This window comes from Desarmillaria tabescens, assembly GCF_030435595.1.
Source record: "Desarmillaria tabescens strain CCBAS 213 chromosome Unknown EV420scaffold_6, whole genome shotgun sequence".
Lineage (NCBI taxonomy): Eukaryota > Fungi > Basidiomycota > Agaricomycetes > Agaricales > Physalacriaceae > Desarmillaria > Desarmillaria tabescens.
Window position 1 is genome coordinate 219,638 of NW_026848305.1, and position 14,971 is coordinate 234,608.

General features: G+C 49.4%; 2 protein-coding genes across 2 annotated transcripts; one reads left to right on the top strand and one right to left on the bottom strand.

Moving 5' to 3' along the window:
• Positions 1-6,734: 6,734 nt before the first annotated feature.
• Positions 6,735-8,112, top strand: EV420DRAFT_1475775 (uncharacterized protein; the record flags this gene model as incomplete). Its single annotated transcript, XM_060469289.1, has 7 exons — positions 6,735-6,906; positions 6,971-7,089; positions 7,138-7,246; positions 7,298-7,515; positions 7,567-7,648; positions 7,699-7,917; positions 8,006-8,112. The coding sequence occupies 7 exons, from the start codon at positions 6,735-6,737 to the stop codon at positions 8,110-8,112; spliced, it is 1,026 nt and encodes a 341-aa protein (XP_060335388.1).
• Positions 8,113-9,327: 1,215 nt separating this feature from the next.
• Positions 9,328-14,173, bottom strand: EV420DRAFT_1475776 (uncharacterized protein; the record flags this gene model as incomplete). Its single annotated transcript, XM_060469290.1, has 19 exons — positions 9,328-10,260; positions 10,316-11,067; positions 11,124-11,211; positions 11,263-11,316; positions 11,370-11,402; positions 11,610-11,637; positions 11,681-11,756; positions 11,781-11,953; positions 11,977-11,987; positions 12,051-12,130; positions 12,185-12,292; positions 12,351-12,575; positions 12,614-12,736; positions 12,792-12,875; positions 12,930-13,109; positions 13,255-13,386; positions 13,436-13,616; positions 13,672-13,741; positions 13,794-14,173. The coding sequence occupies 19 exons, from the start codon at positions 14,171-14,173 to the stop codon at positions 9,328-9,330; spliced, it is 3,711 nt and encodes a 1,236-aa protein (XP_060335389.1).
• Between the last annotated feature and the right edge of the window lie 798 nt (positions 14,174-14,971).

Genomic DNA, 14,971 nt, shown 5'->3' on the forward strand with positions numbered 1-14,971 from the left:
CTTGAAACCGAGCAGTTCTGGGCAGGTGCAGGACCCGACGACGATGATGACATGGACGACCCGGGCGCCGGACCCTCAAACAAGGGCAAGCAACCCGAGCAGCCCTTTCCACCACCAGTGCAGCCTCCACAGAGGCCAGTGTACCCAGGCGACTATCCCCTGCCCGGGGATAATTACTGATTGCGGTCGCTCCCGCGACCCCCTAATCCTCCCGTGCCACCTCCAGTACCTTCCCCACCGGATCCCATACCGCCTTGGATGTTGGCGGCGGGTAAGGACAATAACCCGTGGAATGATGTGAAACCCAAACTCATCACGCAACCCGAGTACTTTACAGGGGAGTCTGAGGACATCAATCGATTCCTCCACCACTGTGAAATGTACTTTCAGGTATTCCCGCTGCACTTCACAATGAACGATCAGGGCCAGAACCCCTATCGGATCACTTTCGTGCAAGGATATCTATGGGAAAAGGCGAAACAGTGGTGGGGCGATCAATATTACCGTTATCGGGACGACCAGGGGCATTGGAGATTCCCTACTTGGGCGGAATTCTCCCGAGACATCACGCAGGAATTCCGAGAAGTAGCGGAAGTCGCTATCTGGAAGGCGGAATGGAAGAAGGTTCGACAAGCGGAGTTCAAAAGCGCAGTCGAATTCTTCGCGAAGTTCGAAAGGCTGGCCCACAAGTGCGGCGAGTTTGGTGATGAAAAACAGATGTTCGAAGCAGTGGAAGCGGCGATTAGGCCGACAGTACGCAAGACAGTTATGCATGGGGACAATGAGCGCCCCACAACCTATGCGCAATGGAAGGCGCGAGTCCTGAGGATCGACGCCAACTATCGATACGACGTGGCTCAGGGCCTCGCCAGTAAGACCTCCCCGAACCAAGGCGGTTCAGGTTGAGGCAATCAATCGAAGGGATCGGGTTCCAGCGGCGACAAGAAGGACGCCACGGGAACCACGTACGGTGGAGCAGGGCAACCAATGGAGATCGATAAACTTCGGTCCGACAAGCGATGCTTCAAGTGTGGGAACACCGGGTGGAGCCCGAAGCACAAGTGCCCTGACGACAAGTCCAAGTGGATCCCCGTCAAACTCCCACCTCGCAAAAAGCCCAACGTCGCTCGCTTGCGCCAACTACTTGCTGAAGCCGAGAAGGAGGAATTGGGAAAGGATACCAAGATCGAAGAGGTCAAGGAGAAGGAGGATGAGTCGTCAAAAGACAAGCCGGCGTTGAAATAAGCGATTCGACGGCGTCGGCAAAGGACTTAGTTTCATCTGGTGCGCACTCTTGTAATAGTAGTCGGACTTATACTACGTATGTAGGTACCCCGTTCGAGCAATACACAAACTTTTTCGCCGTGTTACCGATAGAAGGAACTAAGGATATGGAATCGCAAAACGACCATGGCGTAGGAGGGGATTTCCGCCGTTCTACGCAGTCAGCGATGGACAATGAACCCCTAGGGGCTGGTCCACCTCTGACACCCCCGCCTGACCGAATGGGGGAAGTTCTGGAGAACCCAGCGAGCGCCTCAGGTCAGGATAAGATGGACGCCAGACGTGGTGGTCGTTGCCCCGGCAGGGAGAATCGGCCGATGACTCCGACGGACGGGCCTACCTGTTCAGATGTAGAGCAGGCTGTTCCTCTCGTCAGTGGCGGAAAAGCAGCTGAGGCTGGGACTCGAGGAGACCACCTACATTTAGTAGTGGCCTCATCCACAAACGATGCCGACCCCCTCGACGAGCCAATATGTGTGTGTTTGCCTAGAGTTTCCGAGAGTACCGCCGGCGTTAGGAATGAGGTTAAGTACGGAATCACCGTGGAGGTTACAACGCCGCGCACAAGCGCCCTTGGCCAGGGCCGAACACAGGGTAGTGAACCCTCCTCCACCCACTCGTCGGAAGGTGACCAAATGCCGCCGAGGGGCCTTACCGACCGGCCCGGTGACCAACTGCCACTCACGAGTACGAAGCCCCGCGTTTCTGTAGAAGAGGTGGAAGATGAAGAAGCCCATTTGCGGTCCGATATCCCGGTCCGCATACCGCGTACGGAAACCCTGATACCCCCTGACGTCATATCACGACCCGAAGAATGGAAGCCCGTACTGGACACCTACTACGAGCTGTTCAGACCGCACTGGACCCGAAGGGCGTTACGCCTCGCAACTAGTGAGGCGGCGGCCCGTGCCACCCTTAATCGGTGGGTACATCCTCGATGGCAGGAGGAGGTGACAGTTGATCTGTGGGAGGTGCTCAAGGAGCAACCCGAGACGGCCACAGAAGCCAGGAGTAGGTGGGAGTGGATGGAAGATCTTACCAAACCCCCCATGTACATACGAGGGAGGAAAGGACGGAATGTATCAATCACCGTGCAGTTGGAAACCCTAGACACTCGGGAGACACACTCGGTGAAGGCGCTGGTGGACAGCGGAGCCACCGGCAGTTCTATAGACCGAGCCTGGGCCCAGAATCACGCCCTTAATCTCAAAAAGGCGGCTCGACCCGTCCCGGTGTACAATGCCGACGGGACTCGAAACAAAGGAGGCGACATCACGGAATATGCCGAGGTGCGGCTTCGCATCGGAGACCACGTGGAACGGATCGAACTAGCCGTGGTCGATCTAGGCTCAACTCCCCTATTCCTTGGACACGACTGGTTGCAAAGACACAACCCATTGATCGATTGGGATACTGGGGCTGTCACCTTAGCCCGCTGTACGTGTCGCAAGATCCCTTTTTCACTCCCAGATACGGACCCCTCGTCCCGCTGGGAAGAATACGAAGAAGGGGATACCATTTTGGTAATAGATTTCGAGGAGGCGTTCCATGTGCGCGCCATGGGGACCAAAGCAAATGAACTGGCCGCTCAGGCCAATGCCCGAAAGACCCCTAAGTCTTTCGAAGAGATCGTACCAGAAGAATATAGAGAATTCGAGGACGTATTCGCCAAAGAGAACTTCGACGAATTACCACCCCGAAAGCCATGGGACCACGCTATTGAGCTGATTCCCAATGCCGACGCCAACCTGGATTGTAAGGTCTACCCCCTTAATCCCACGGAGCAGGAGGAGTTGGACAAGTTTTTAGACGAGAACTTGTCCACTGGATGCATTCAGGCCTCCAAATCTCCCATGGCCTCCCCGTTCTTCTTCGTTAAAAAGAAGGACGGAAAGCTTCGCCCGGTCCAAGATTATCGCAAGCTCAACGAGATGACCATTAAAAACCGGTACCCATTACCACTCATCAGGGAGCTCATGGACCGGCTGAAGAAGGCCAAGTACTTCACCAAGCTAGACGTACGGTGGGGGTACAACAATGTCCGGATAAAACAAGGGGATGAATGGAAGGCCGCTTTTCGAACTAACCGCGGCCTTTACGAACTGCTAGTGATGTTCTTCGGTCTCACAAACTCGCCAGCCACTTTCCAGTGGATGATGAATGACCTTTTCAAGGATCTCATCACCGTGGGAGAAGTGTCAGTATACCTGGATGACATACTCATTGCGTCCAAAGACAAGAAGAACCACCGATGTATCGTACGAGAAGTACTCCGAATTCTACGAGAAAACAACCTGTTTCTCAAAGCCGAAAAATGCGAATTCGAGGTAGAGGAGACAGAATATCTGGGCGTACTCATCAGCGAAGGGAAGATTCGCATGGACCCGGTCAAGATCGCCGGCCTGCTGGACTGGCCTGTGCCGACGAAGAAGCAGGAGCTACAGTCCTTCCTAGGCTTCTGCAACTTTTACCGATGGTTCATCCGCAACTACAGCAAGCATGTTCGACCCCTCATGGCCCTCACGGGGAAGGTGGAGTGGAAGTGGGGAGAAGCTCAGCAGAAGGCATTTGAGAAAATCAAAGAGTTATTCTGCGAAGATGTGGTTCTAGCCATCCCGCTCGATGAAGGAAAATTCCGAGTAGAGGCCGACTCTAGTGAAGGAGCCATTGGCGCGGTATTATCCCAATGGCAAGAAGAGAAGTGGCGGCCAGTGGCCTTCCTTTCCAAAGCGTTATCGGTTACAGAACGCAACTACGAGATCTATGACAAGGAGCTCCTTGCCATCATGATTGCATTGGAGGAGTGGCGGCAATACCTTATGGGTGCCCGAGAGGACTTCGAGATCTGGACGGATCACTCCAACCTGCAATACTTTCGAAAACCCCAAAAGCTTAATCGGCGTCAAGCCCGATGGGTGACCGAACTCGCGGAGTATCAGTTCACCTTGCACCACAAACCAGGGGCCCAAAACCGTAAAGCCGATCTATTGTCCAGACGAGCGGATCACGATCAAGGAAAACAAGACAATCGGGATGTAACAGTCCTCCAACCAGCTCACTTCCGGGCCCTCGTCATGCCCACCATGGAGGAACTGCACGAGAAGATCAAATTAGCCACTCATGACCCCCGTAAGTGGGACCGGGGCATCTCTGACTCCCTTAACCACGAAAAAGGGGTCTCGCAGGACCAAGAATTGCTATGGTACGATGGGCGCATTTACGTGCCCAAAGACAAGCAGCTCAGAGGTGAAATCATAGCCTTACGCCATGACCATATAACGGCAGGACATCCGGGAATAGAGAAAACGAAGGAGCTCCTATTGCGAGACTACTGGTGGCCCCGAATGCGCTCGGAGGTGGAAGTCTATGTAAAAGGGTGCGAGGTCTGCCAAAGAACCAAGGCGGACCGTCACCCCAAGCGGGCGCCCCTTCATCCGAACGAGGTCCCGACTTGGCCCTGGACGCACATTTCCGTCGACATGATCACCAAGCTCCCGGACTCCAAGGGGAACAATTCTATCTTAGTCATTGTTGACAGATTCTCCAAAACTATTATACCCATCGCATGCACCGAGGAGCTCTCATCCCTAGGATTCGCCAAGATCCTGCGGGATTATGTCTATGTACCCTATGGCGTCATGCCTGAGAAAGTCATCTCGGACAGGGGGGCGATTTTCGTATCAAAGTTTATGAAGGAGTTCTACGCCCTCCTCCAAGTAACGGGAAACCCATCGACGGCTTACCACCCGCAAACTGACGGACAGACAGAGAGGGTCAACCAAGAAATCGAGAAGTACCTCAAGATGTTCGTCAGCTATCGACAGGATGACTGGAGCGAGTGGTTACCGCTCACGGCTTTCACCCACAATAACCACGCACACTCCGCCACGGGCTTTTCTCCATACAAAGTAGTTTTTGGACGTGACGGGCAGGTCATCAAGACTGCTCAACATCAAGGCGCAGTGCCAGCCGCATCGAAATTGGTCCAAGGGATTCAAGAAGTTCAGGAAAAGGCGAAAGAGTCGCTCCAGCAGGCAGCCAACTCAATGAAGAAGACCTATGACAAGCGTAAAGGGGAGGCGGTGCAATATCGCGTCGGCGACAAGGTGTGGTTGGATTCTACCAACCTGAACCTCCCCCGTCCAACGAAGAAGTTAGGAGACCGACGAGTGGGGCCTTTCGCAATTCTAGCCAAGAAAGGAGCATCAGCATACGAGTTACAGCTCCCCGCGAAATGGCACATTCATAATCGTTTCAACGAGTCCCTTTTAACTCCATACCATCCGCCCGAGTTTCCAAACCAACCACGCCCTGAACGACCGCCCCCAGAGCTCATCGACGATGAAGAGGAGTACGAAGTTGAGAGCATTGTGGGGGAAAGAGATCGTATCGTTGGTCGTGGACGGACTCGCCGGACCATTACCGAGTATTTGGTAAAATGGAAAGGATACCCAACGGAGGAGAACTCGTGGGTAAAGCGTTCCGACATGGCCAATGCCGAGGAACTCGTCAACGACTACGAAGCCCGTATGCAGAAGATGGTGTGGACGGTAGATGGAAGGGGGAAGACAATCGGCTTTGACGACAAGATACCTCATAACTTGCCGGTCGAATACCATGATCCTGACACCCCCATGTGTCACCGACATCATCACGGTTTATTCATCCAAGTGTACAAATCCAAAACACTCTGACGCTCAACAAAACTCTTATCCTCCGTCCGAAATCATTGATAACATTAATCTCCCAGATGACTGTCCCGATGACAAAGAAGAGGTCAATCTCCAAAACCTTGAACGCATACGTGAAAACTGGGACACAGATACCGAGGAAGAAGAAGACACAGATGATGACACCTGGTCTTTCTACTCCCAATCCCAACAATCAACGTCCAGTACCGGAGAGAGGTCAAACAGCTCATTCGAGACGAACGAGTCTTAGGGAGGGGGTAATGTTACGGTTTATTCATTTTCTTCTTTTCTTTTCTTTCCTTTTCTTACTCAGCGCAGTGATGCAAGAGCGATCACCACGGACGGTTTCTCACAGTACTATTATTAGTACATCCATTTGTATTTAAGTAGAGCCTCAGCTGGTTCAAACCCCAGCTTCGGCTAAGGTTAATTCTACCTAACATCGAACTCCGGTCTTCTGACTATCTGCCCCACCGCCTTTTGTCACCTTTGACTTGCTAGCGTATCACCTACCGAAGTGCGAGTAGCAATCCTAGCACGATCTAAGTCGATTAGAGTTAGTGGCTAACAACAGTGCAGCCACGATCTTGTCCAGGCCACGCATGTTCAAAGCGACATCGCTTTTAAAAGAGTCGCCGGATACAAAGAATTTGAATTGGTGTCTTTTGATTCTAAGTCTCATTCATGTATGTTCTTTGTGTCTCTACTTTCCGTTCTTGATTTCACACTGTAGCAGCCATTGTTTTCTGTCGCGCATTCATGAACTCACAGTCTGCTGTGGCCCACAAGTTTCTTTTCAATCAAATTCGTCGTATAGTCTTTGAAGACACGGGAAAGGATATCCAATATCACCATCTGCACTCTCCAAACCTCTCTTCCCATCAAGGAATTTGTCATTGGGGGATCGATCAGGACCGTGGCCAGGCAAAAGGTTTTTTCTTATCACGTCTTTCCTATCATGTCTTTCCTCTCAGAGTACTGAACGGAAAAACCAGGTTTAGGCATGCACCTGCAGCAGATAGCTCAGGAGGAACTGCCGCATAGTACTTTGGACCTTCATGAACCCTGGAAACGACTGGTGGACCTGACAGACTACGAGCATGTTCACCGATTGGTGAGACTATGTACCGTGCATATCTCTCGAAACATTTGCACCTGTAAGGTCTCTGAGGCTGTCAAAACCGACATGAGATCGTTGATGTGCATCGAGCACCCGGATTGGGAAGGAACACTTCAGCGTATTCGGCAGGAAGGAAAAGCTGCTGGTAACCGTAGGTTTCTTTCCTGTTCTTATTGAGAAGGAGTAACATTCATATTGACAGAATGGCTCGACGACAAGATAAACTCGGGTTTCGCACTGGAAGCAATGTGTCAGGCCAAAAGCAAAATTCCCTTAGACATTTGGTGCACCAGTAGTCCCTCCACAAATCTCTCTGAAGCACTGCATGCAGACGTCAACCGAGAAGGGATACAATGTTTGCTTGTTGGTGCTATATGCCGTGGCCATCATTATGATCTTATGCATCTCAAAGCTCAACAGGTTTACCTCATTTCTCTCTCTCTCTCTCACAGATTACATTAATTTGTTTAGGTCCACAGTACCATGGGCATCCTATCATGCAATAACCCCACCAATTACATGCTGAGAGAGAGTCGCTCCCTCCAACGACTCTGTAAGAGGAATCTGCCCATACATGTTGTCACACTCTAATTACCTTGTCAGCATGCTCCCAATCAGGTATCCTGGACAAAGTGGATGCCGCGATCGAGAAACAGAATCAGCAACTTCGAAATCGTCATGAGCAATATCGCCGTGCTCATAGGGCATCATTAGAGTCTCCCAATGACTGCAATCTCCAACAGAAAGCTCAGAAAGCTCAAGCCGCCTTCGAAACACAGAAGGAAAAAAGTCATCAGCTGGAACAAAAATGTGCAGGGTCAGGTAAAGCGTTAATCTGGTATCCAAACATAGACTCTTAGTGACCTAGAAGTGAAATGCATGTAAAGTAAGAAGTTACAATGACATCCAGCCATCCAGGACGCGACGTTGACCCTCCCTGAGTCTGCCACTTTCAGCACCGCTAAATTGCTAAAGACAAACGCGGCTGAGGCCCTGGCCCCTGAGCTTTTCCTTTGAAGTTGCCCGGCTACAAAAATAAATGATCACCACAAGAGTCAAACTCTGCACCTTCAATATGCCAAATGCGACATCATCAGGAAGACATTTTGACCACTAGACCAAGTAATTATAAATATTTGGGAGAACTAATACAACAGATACGCTACAAGAAAAATATTTGAATGATTAAAAAAATTTATATAAGTTAAAGAAAAATGGACAATGGGGAATGGGGTGAGGGCCAACTCCAAGGTCGAGTTCTTCCAGTTACGCTAACGACCCATAGTTCCATTCCAGGGCAGCGGCTTCAACACCAGGGATGCTAAGGACCTCTTTGGAGGAGGAGGATGCCGATATGAAGGGGTTTCAAGGGTGGGGATGGCGTGAACGAAGGAGATAACCTTGGGCAACGGGGGACGTAACCTCGAGTGGTCGTCTTGGGAAGGGAGATGCCCTCATACAGAGAACAACAGGGATTTATGTCGATGTCCAAGTAGGGGCAGTATCAGTCCGCGGGGGGGGGGGGGGGGGGGACTCAGGAATGGTGTTCTGATTCACCATCACTGTGGTGGAGTCAGGACATGGAGAAGACCAAGCTAGGAGGCAAAGGCACGAGGGTATATCACTATCACCATGCCAGTGTCGCAGGAATCCATCACGGCGCTCATAGAGCAGCTAGGAAACCAGGCGTGCAAGCCACCTATTGAATAAGCAGCAAGGGCGGTAACGAATGAGGCAGTGGTGCGATGCAACAAATCTGTTGTAACATATAGACGGTTTACTGCTCCGACCTGCACATGACGAATGCGTGATCAAGTATCAAGTGACCAGCATCCGAATCATCGTTCGAGTTGTCGGCGTGCGTGTAGTGTAATAATATGAGGATGCAAACAGTGTATAACACTTATTTGAACTGTACAACAGCTTAGAAGTCACGAGAGATACTTATGCATATATCACAATTTAAATTTAATTCTTCCATCACAATATAATCTGCTTGTAAGATAGTACGAAGATCATAATCTGAAATAGGGATGACGGCGCCTATTGTAAGGTCATTTAAAGTGTTACGAGTAGCTGTTGCCCTGATGATCAATTGCAATTCATATAATGAAATATTACTTTTTCCTGGATTTAGCGATGTCATGATCATACAAGAAGATATTTTATTACTTTGGCTCAAAACTATGAAACAGTTGAAAACCAACTTGCTACCTACAACATCATTAATCTCTAAACTTTCCACTCTATCTGGTTGGTATGTATGAGAGGATCCTCCTTCAGGCTCGCGACCAAGTTGGTGACATACTCGACATCCTCTTGTCTGACCACTCTCAACTGTCCAGCGCCGTCTCTACCTGCCCAAAGATGAATCAGAAACCGTCCTCGGTACATAGCGCCAGCGTGAATGTGAAGGTCGCATCCTTGTAGGATAATCTTTACGTCTCCGGCAGATAAGTAATCGCGCAGGAACTGGGTGGCCCTATAGCCCCAAGAAGGGCGGGCGTCGTTCGGAGGTAACTTGATTATAAGTTCAAAAGACGTCCATGACTGGAACTTGCTTTGAGACCACCAGCTCTGCGCTGTTTTGAGACCATATGACAAATTGCTCAGAGGTGTGATGAGTACAAATTCTTGCAGTACTTGGAGATCCCTCATGGATATGTATTCTGTTGGGGAATCCCAGTCAATAGGCAAGAATGTCTGACTGGCTGCTAGAAGGTTAGTCAGTACAATATACATGCGCACATGCAAAACTGAGCTCGTACATAGTCGGAGCCTCAAATACAGGAGAGTATTAGCGACTTGGCGCAAGATAGGACGTCCCAAAGACAGAACTTCCTCTGTCAAACCCAGATCCAGCTGTGTCAAGTGTGTCGTGGGAAATGAACAGGGGTAGATTTCATTGTCCTCCAGATACGGTGCTAGCTCCATGTGACCATGGGGGAGACGGAAAAGTTGCCTGACCAGGCACTGAAAATTTTCTAATGGTGGTCTACCATTAGGACGGGGGCCAGTGTTCGACAACTTTTGGAAATTTGGAGCCAGAAGTACCATCCGAAAGAGCTTGAGTGAGGTAGGGCTGGGACCCCATGCCGGGGATAGTCCCCATCGCTCTCTCCAACGAGATACCAGAAGCGGCGAGGGGTTAGGAATGGAGACAGGCTATGCGACGGCATGGTCAGAAATATCTATGGAGGAAGACAAATCCGGGACTCACTGTATGACCATGAATGACGTTGTTGATCTCCACTGTCCGTAGCTCCATTCCCGGTGCCATCAAGCTCTCCACGGCATGAGCTGACACTCCAACATCCACAAAGATGACATTACGAAGGACTAAGTGCTGAATATGATGGGGGCAGATGTATGGGAAGTGAATCCGAGGGTTGTTGACAGCCAGACATTGGACTCCTTGAATGATAAGGGTTTCCAAACGGGGGAGGAGTCTCATGAAGAATGCGGTGTTATTCATCATGGAATAATTGGTGAGGGAAAATGATACGGCCCTTTGACCAACGAACCACATCCATATGAATATAGCCATCACTAGTTCCTCGTCGAAGCAGGCAACTGAGAACTTCGAGGGGGATGGTGTCTTTTTTGACTGCCAATTGGGGGGTAAAGAGAGCTTTAGACGCCTATGGGTGTGACGACTGGCGACGATTCTGGAACTTCTATCAACAACTCGAAGCGACAGTCGTGTTTGTGGATCACAGAGCAAGCAGACTTCTTCCAGGATTTCCAATGGGAGAGCTTGATAGCCAGAGGGTGCTGTTGGGATCACTGTTGAAGATAGGGTTGAAGTTGTAGCAGATGTCGGCATAGCAGATATCGATATGCTTGCCAGGGCCACCGGTGAGAAACCACTGACAGCCAAAGGCAGTGCAAATATTTTACTGTATAACCGACTTCCGCTGGTTTCAGCGACCTTGATTACTGCATCCTGATAATGATAATAGACATGGTAACCTGCCAGATGTCCAATGTCAGCACACTCCCTGTGGAAGAGCTTTCAGTTGACAAACCTTCTACCCGAGACTTCACCAACTCTGTAACACTCATTCCGTTTTCGTACATGAGAACCAACTTTGGCATGAATAGGGAGTCCCAGTCCTGTCGAAATCCGTCAATGGCACGATCAATTGAGATAACACTCGCGCTCACCTCTCCATCGTGAACCAGTACAACTAGATCCAATTCTGGTAACTCCAGGATTCCCTGAAGGGCGCCGAGCCTCAGACATGGCGAAACGACTGAAATCAAGCACTCACTGGTAGACCGGGCTTATCGAGGGGCGCAAATACCTGTATGGGAGGAGGGTCCATAGAATCGCAAGAAGATGAATCTAGAGACCACCTTTGAAAACAACCCCGCCATTTATATGAAAGTAACAAGCAAATTATGGGATTTATCCTTTGAAACTGAGGTCCGAATCAAGGTCCTTGCGGGGCTAAAACGGAGTTGACGAAATAAGCTTGGTTCAATGTTTGAGACCTCCATGCGGAGATTACCTCAAAGAAAAATTTCCGTGTGAACTGACTAAAATATGAACATCTTCGATTGAGGTGCACCTAATATCTACCTTAAATTGACACCTAGATCAAGAATTACTGTGATACCCAGACCACTACCAAGAAAGGGAGAATTTCTCCGCTGTACTGCCATCCCATACATTTACGCACTAGAATTTTTCACGGAACATTGGTGCCCTCCACTACAGTGGATGACGAGATAGTAGGCCTTGCAATATGTGCACCTAGTCAGGTTTTTCAGGAGTAATTCTAAAGTTATGCCTTCCGGAGAGAGGAGAGCATCCTTGTTTCTCTCCAACGTGGCCTCAGGGATTTTGCTGTGGCTGCAGTGTGCACAGGAACACACCGTTGGAACCACTACCGAAACAGATGAGCAACATGTAAAACGGTAGCAGTAGGAGCGGTATAAATACCAATGACATTAGCCTCCTCTTGTTTTTCATTGTCCGACTCTGAGTTGTCAGAGATCTCAATGACTTCAGTCGACGTCTGGTTAGCCACTGTAAAAAGGGAAACATGAGGAACATCTATCCACCCAGGCTGAAAGAGCATACCAGTCGGACTCTCCACATCGTCAAGTTCATCAACCTCCACATCGTCAAGATCTCCCTCTGAGGAGCCATCCATTATTTCGATCACCTCCTGTGACGGGCTTTTGAGTCCTGAAAAGATAGACCTCTTGAGAAAGCATGCCGTGTTATCTATATTTTCAGGACGTACTGGGAGTAGGTACTCGCTCGTTTTCATCACTGGACTCATCAGTAAGCTCGATGACATCTGCGTTTGGCATCGGCGACACTGGGGTTGGGGATTCATTGGATGGTCCTTCCCCCTTCGAGCATGGGCATGGTGCAGTAAGACGGTATGACTTTTTTGCCCAATTCTCGCTGGACGTCTTGTCTTGGTCTAAATTGAAGAAATGGTCATCGGAAACTGTGGCAGACACTGTGAGAATGAATGTGGATGTGGATAGAGACACACACCATCTAAAATACTGTCACCAGGAGTCCGCTTTCCTGGAGTACCACCTTCGAAGTTTAAACTTGGCGAAGCCAGATCCACGGGAAAAGATGCTGGCCTCAGCTGGTACTTTTTTTTCGAAGACACTGAAAAAACAAGGACTCTTGAGCACCTGAACTCATGACCAAGTATCTGACTCACCCATCTTTTTATACATGGGACTGGAGTCGTTAGGTGTGCGGCCTTTTTCCAAGGCTCCTGAAGCTCGAAACTTTTTAGAGATACCTGCAACCTCGTCAGTGAGTTATCGTAACTTTCAGATACACATAAGACTCATACCTGAAAGCAGTGGAGAGGATGCAGGATGCTTGCTATTGACTGCGAAGGCCACATCAAGAGCACGAACGAGAGGGGACTGTGCAGTGTCTGACCCAATGGAGCGAACAGAATGCAATGGACTGATTGTACTCTCAGTCAAGGATGGCAGAGAGGGTAGGGAGCCATCAAGGTTTGTCAAACCTGTAGACGTAGACCGAACAGGAATGATAGGGGTGGGAATGACAGAGCGGGAACCCGAGGACCAACGCGGTGTTGACTTAGGCATCGACTTAGGCGTTGACTTCGGGATAATGACAATTTTCGCTTAAGAAGAATTAGAAAAAACTCCAGGGTGGAGGGGAAGCTGCAGCGAACTCATGCAGGTCCTTGGTTCTGAATCCAACAAACTCGTCCTCTTCAAGGCAAGGCTGTACATCAGTTGGTCCTTGGTTATTTGCAAACAAGTGCACGACAGGTTCTGGGCAGGAAATCAGTGGTGATAATTCATTATAGAAATGGTGACTTACGCCACCAACGACATCCATTATTGCCTTTGGCACAAAAGAAAGCCAGTTCACCATGATTTTCCACTTGTTGGCATGTCATCGACATTTTCTGTAGTATCGTAGGAGTATACACTTCCCATTGTCCACTGAGAGGTCCACAGATGCAGGATGGTGTCTTCAGACCCTTGGTAGCCGCCTTAGCCTGAATGCACTATGTCAGTGTTCACTCAATAGTACGGTCAGGAGAGAAGTCTCACAAAAAAATCCACTAGGCATTCATATGGTAAATATTGAATGCAGTGCTCTGAGGGTATAAATGTACCAGGACTTCAAACGGGGGGTGAGGTGGACGTTATTTAGGAAGAAGGAGCGGGCTCACTAGGCGTATGCTGTCAGGCAATGATCCTCGGGATCATATGTTACCAGACGATGAAAAGCCCGACTGTTAATAATCAGCGTCCACAACAGATCAATCTGCAGGATGTCTGGGGGCATGATAAGCAAGGGAATTGGCAGGGCCCAGTTTAGATCTTCGGAGAGCGGGTCCAAGTCGTAAGGATCAAGATTGGCTGCAAAGGTTTCTGCACAGTAGTTTTCGAAAATGGGAGGCCAAACAGGCTCCTCAGAGGCAGAATTCGTTGAGGAGGAGGAGGAAGCTGCAGGCAGGGTGGTGGTAGGCGAACTAATGACTCGGGGGAGAGCCTGAGGGGCTGCTGCCACCTTTAAATTGAGGAGACGCTGGGAATGACGAAGTACCATGTGAATCTATGATGAAGAGAGACCTACTTATAGGTCTTGCGAATAACTCTGAACACGACCTTTTTCTTTGAGACGAGATATCTCCGGAAATGAAAGGGATCCGACCGCTAACTATAGGAATGACCTCCAAATTTTCTGCTCGGCATTAAGTGATGTGACTTCCGGGTGACTGAAACCTAATATGTCAATCAATCATGGTTGAAGAACTCAGATTGTGCTTTGTAGAAAAGAAGGGCGCTTTTTTTTTGTGGTAAAGACGTTTAAGTGGGTTGATGCTGACCTGCGGTTTGTCAGACGGATCAAATTCAATTCATGAAGGAGAGAGACTAATGGTAATTTGGACAGGCTTAGCATTCGTATTTTCTCGCAAGGTCACTGTGACCACTTCCTACTGGCAACGAGGATATTTGTACATGTTTCAGGAACAGGCAGCCAATCGAAGAAGGTGGATCTCTTCTTAGCGTGGAATCTCGCCAAGTCCTATTCATGAAGTTAGTAGCTGCTGCAAAGTTCTCAGATTGAATGAACCTCGTTGAAGAAAGAATAACCCTTGACTATACGACTTCTACTCGAATTAGTAGCTCCCTGCATAACCCCGCTACCTCGCTAACAGCAATATCATATGGGAGGGAATATCCTTGAAACAAACACAGAGGCAATGATGTCCATGATCTGATTATACGCGGTTATTGATTGTTATTCAGATCGGGATGTGGTCCAGTCTCTGTGTAATACCACACCTGCCGTATTCCGAATCAGGAGAGATATACTCCTCACAGCAATACCAATGTTACCCAG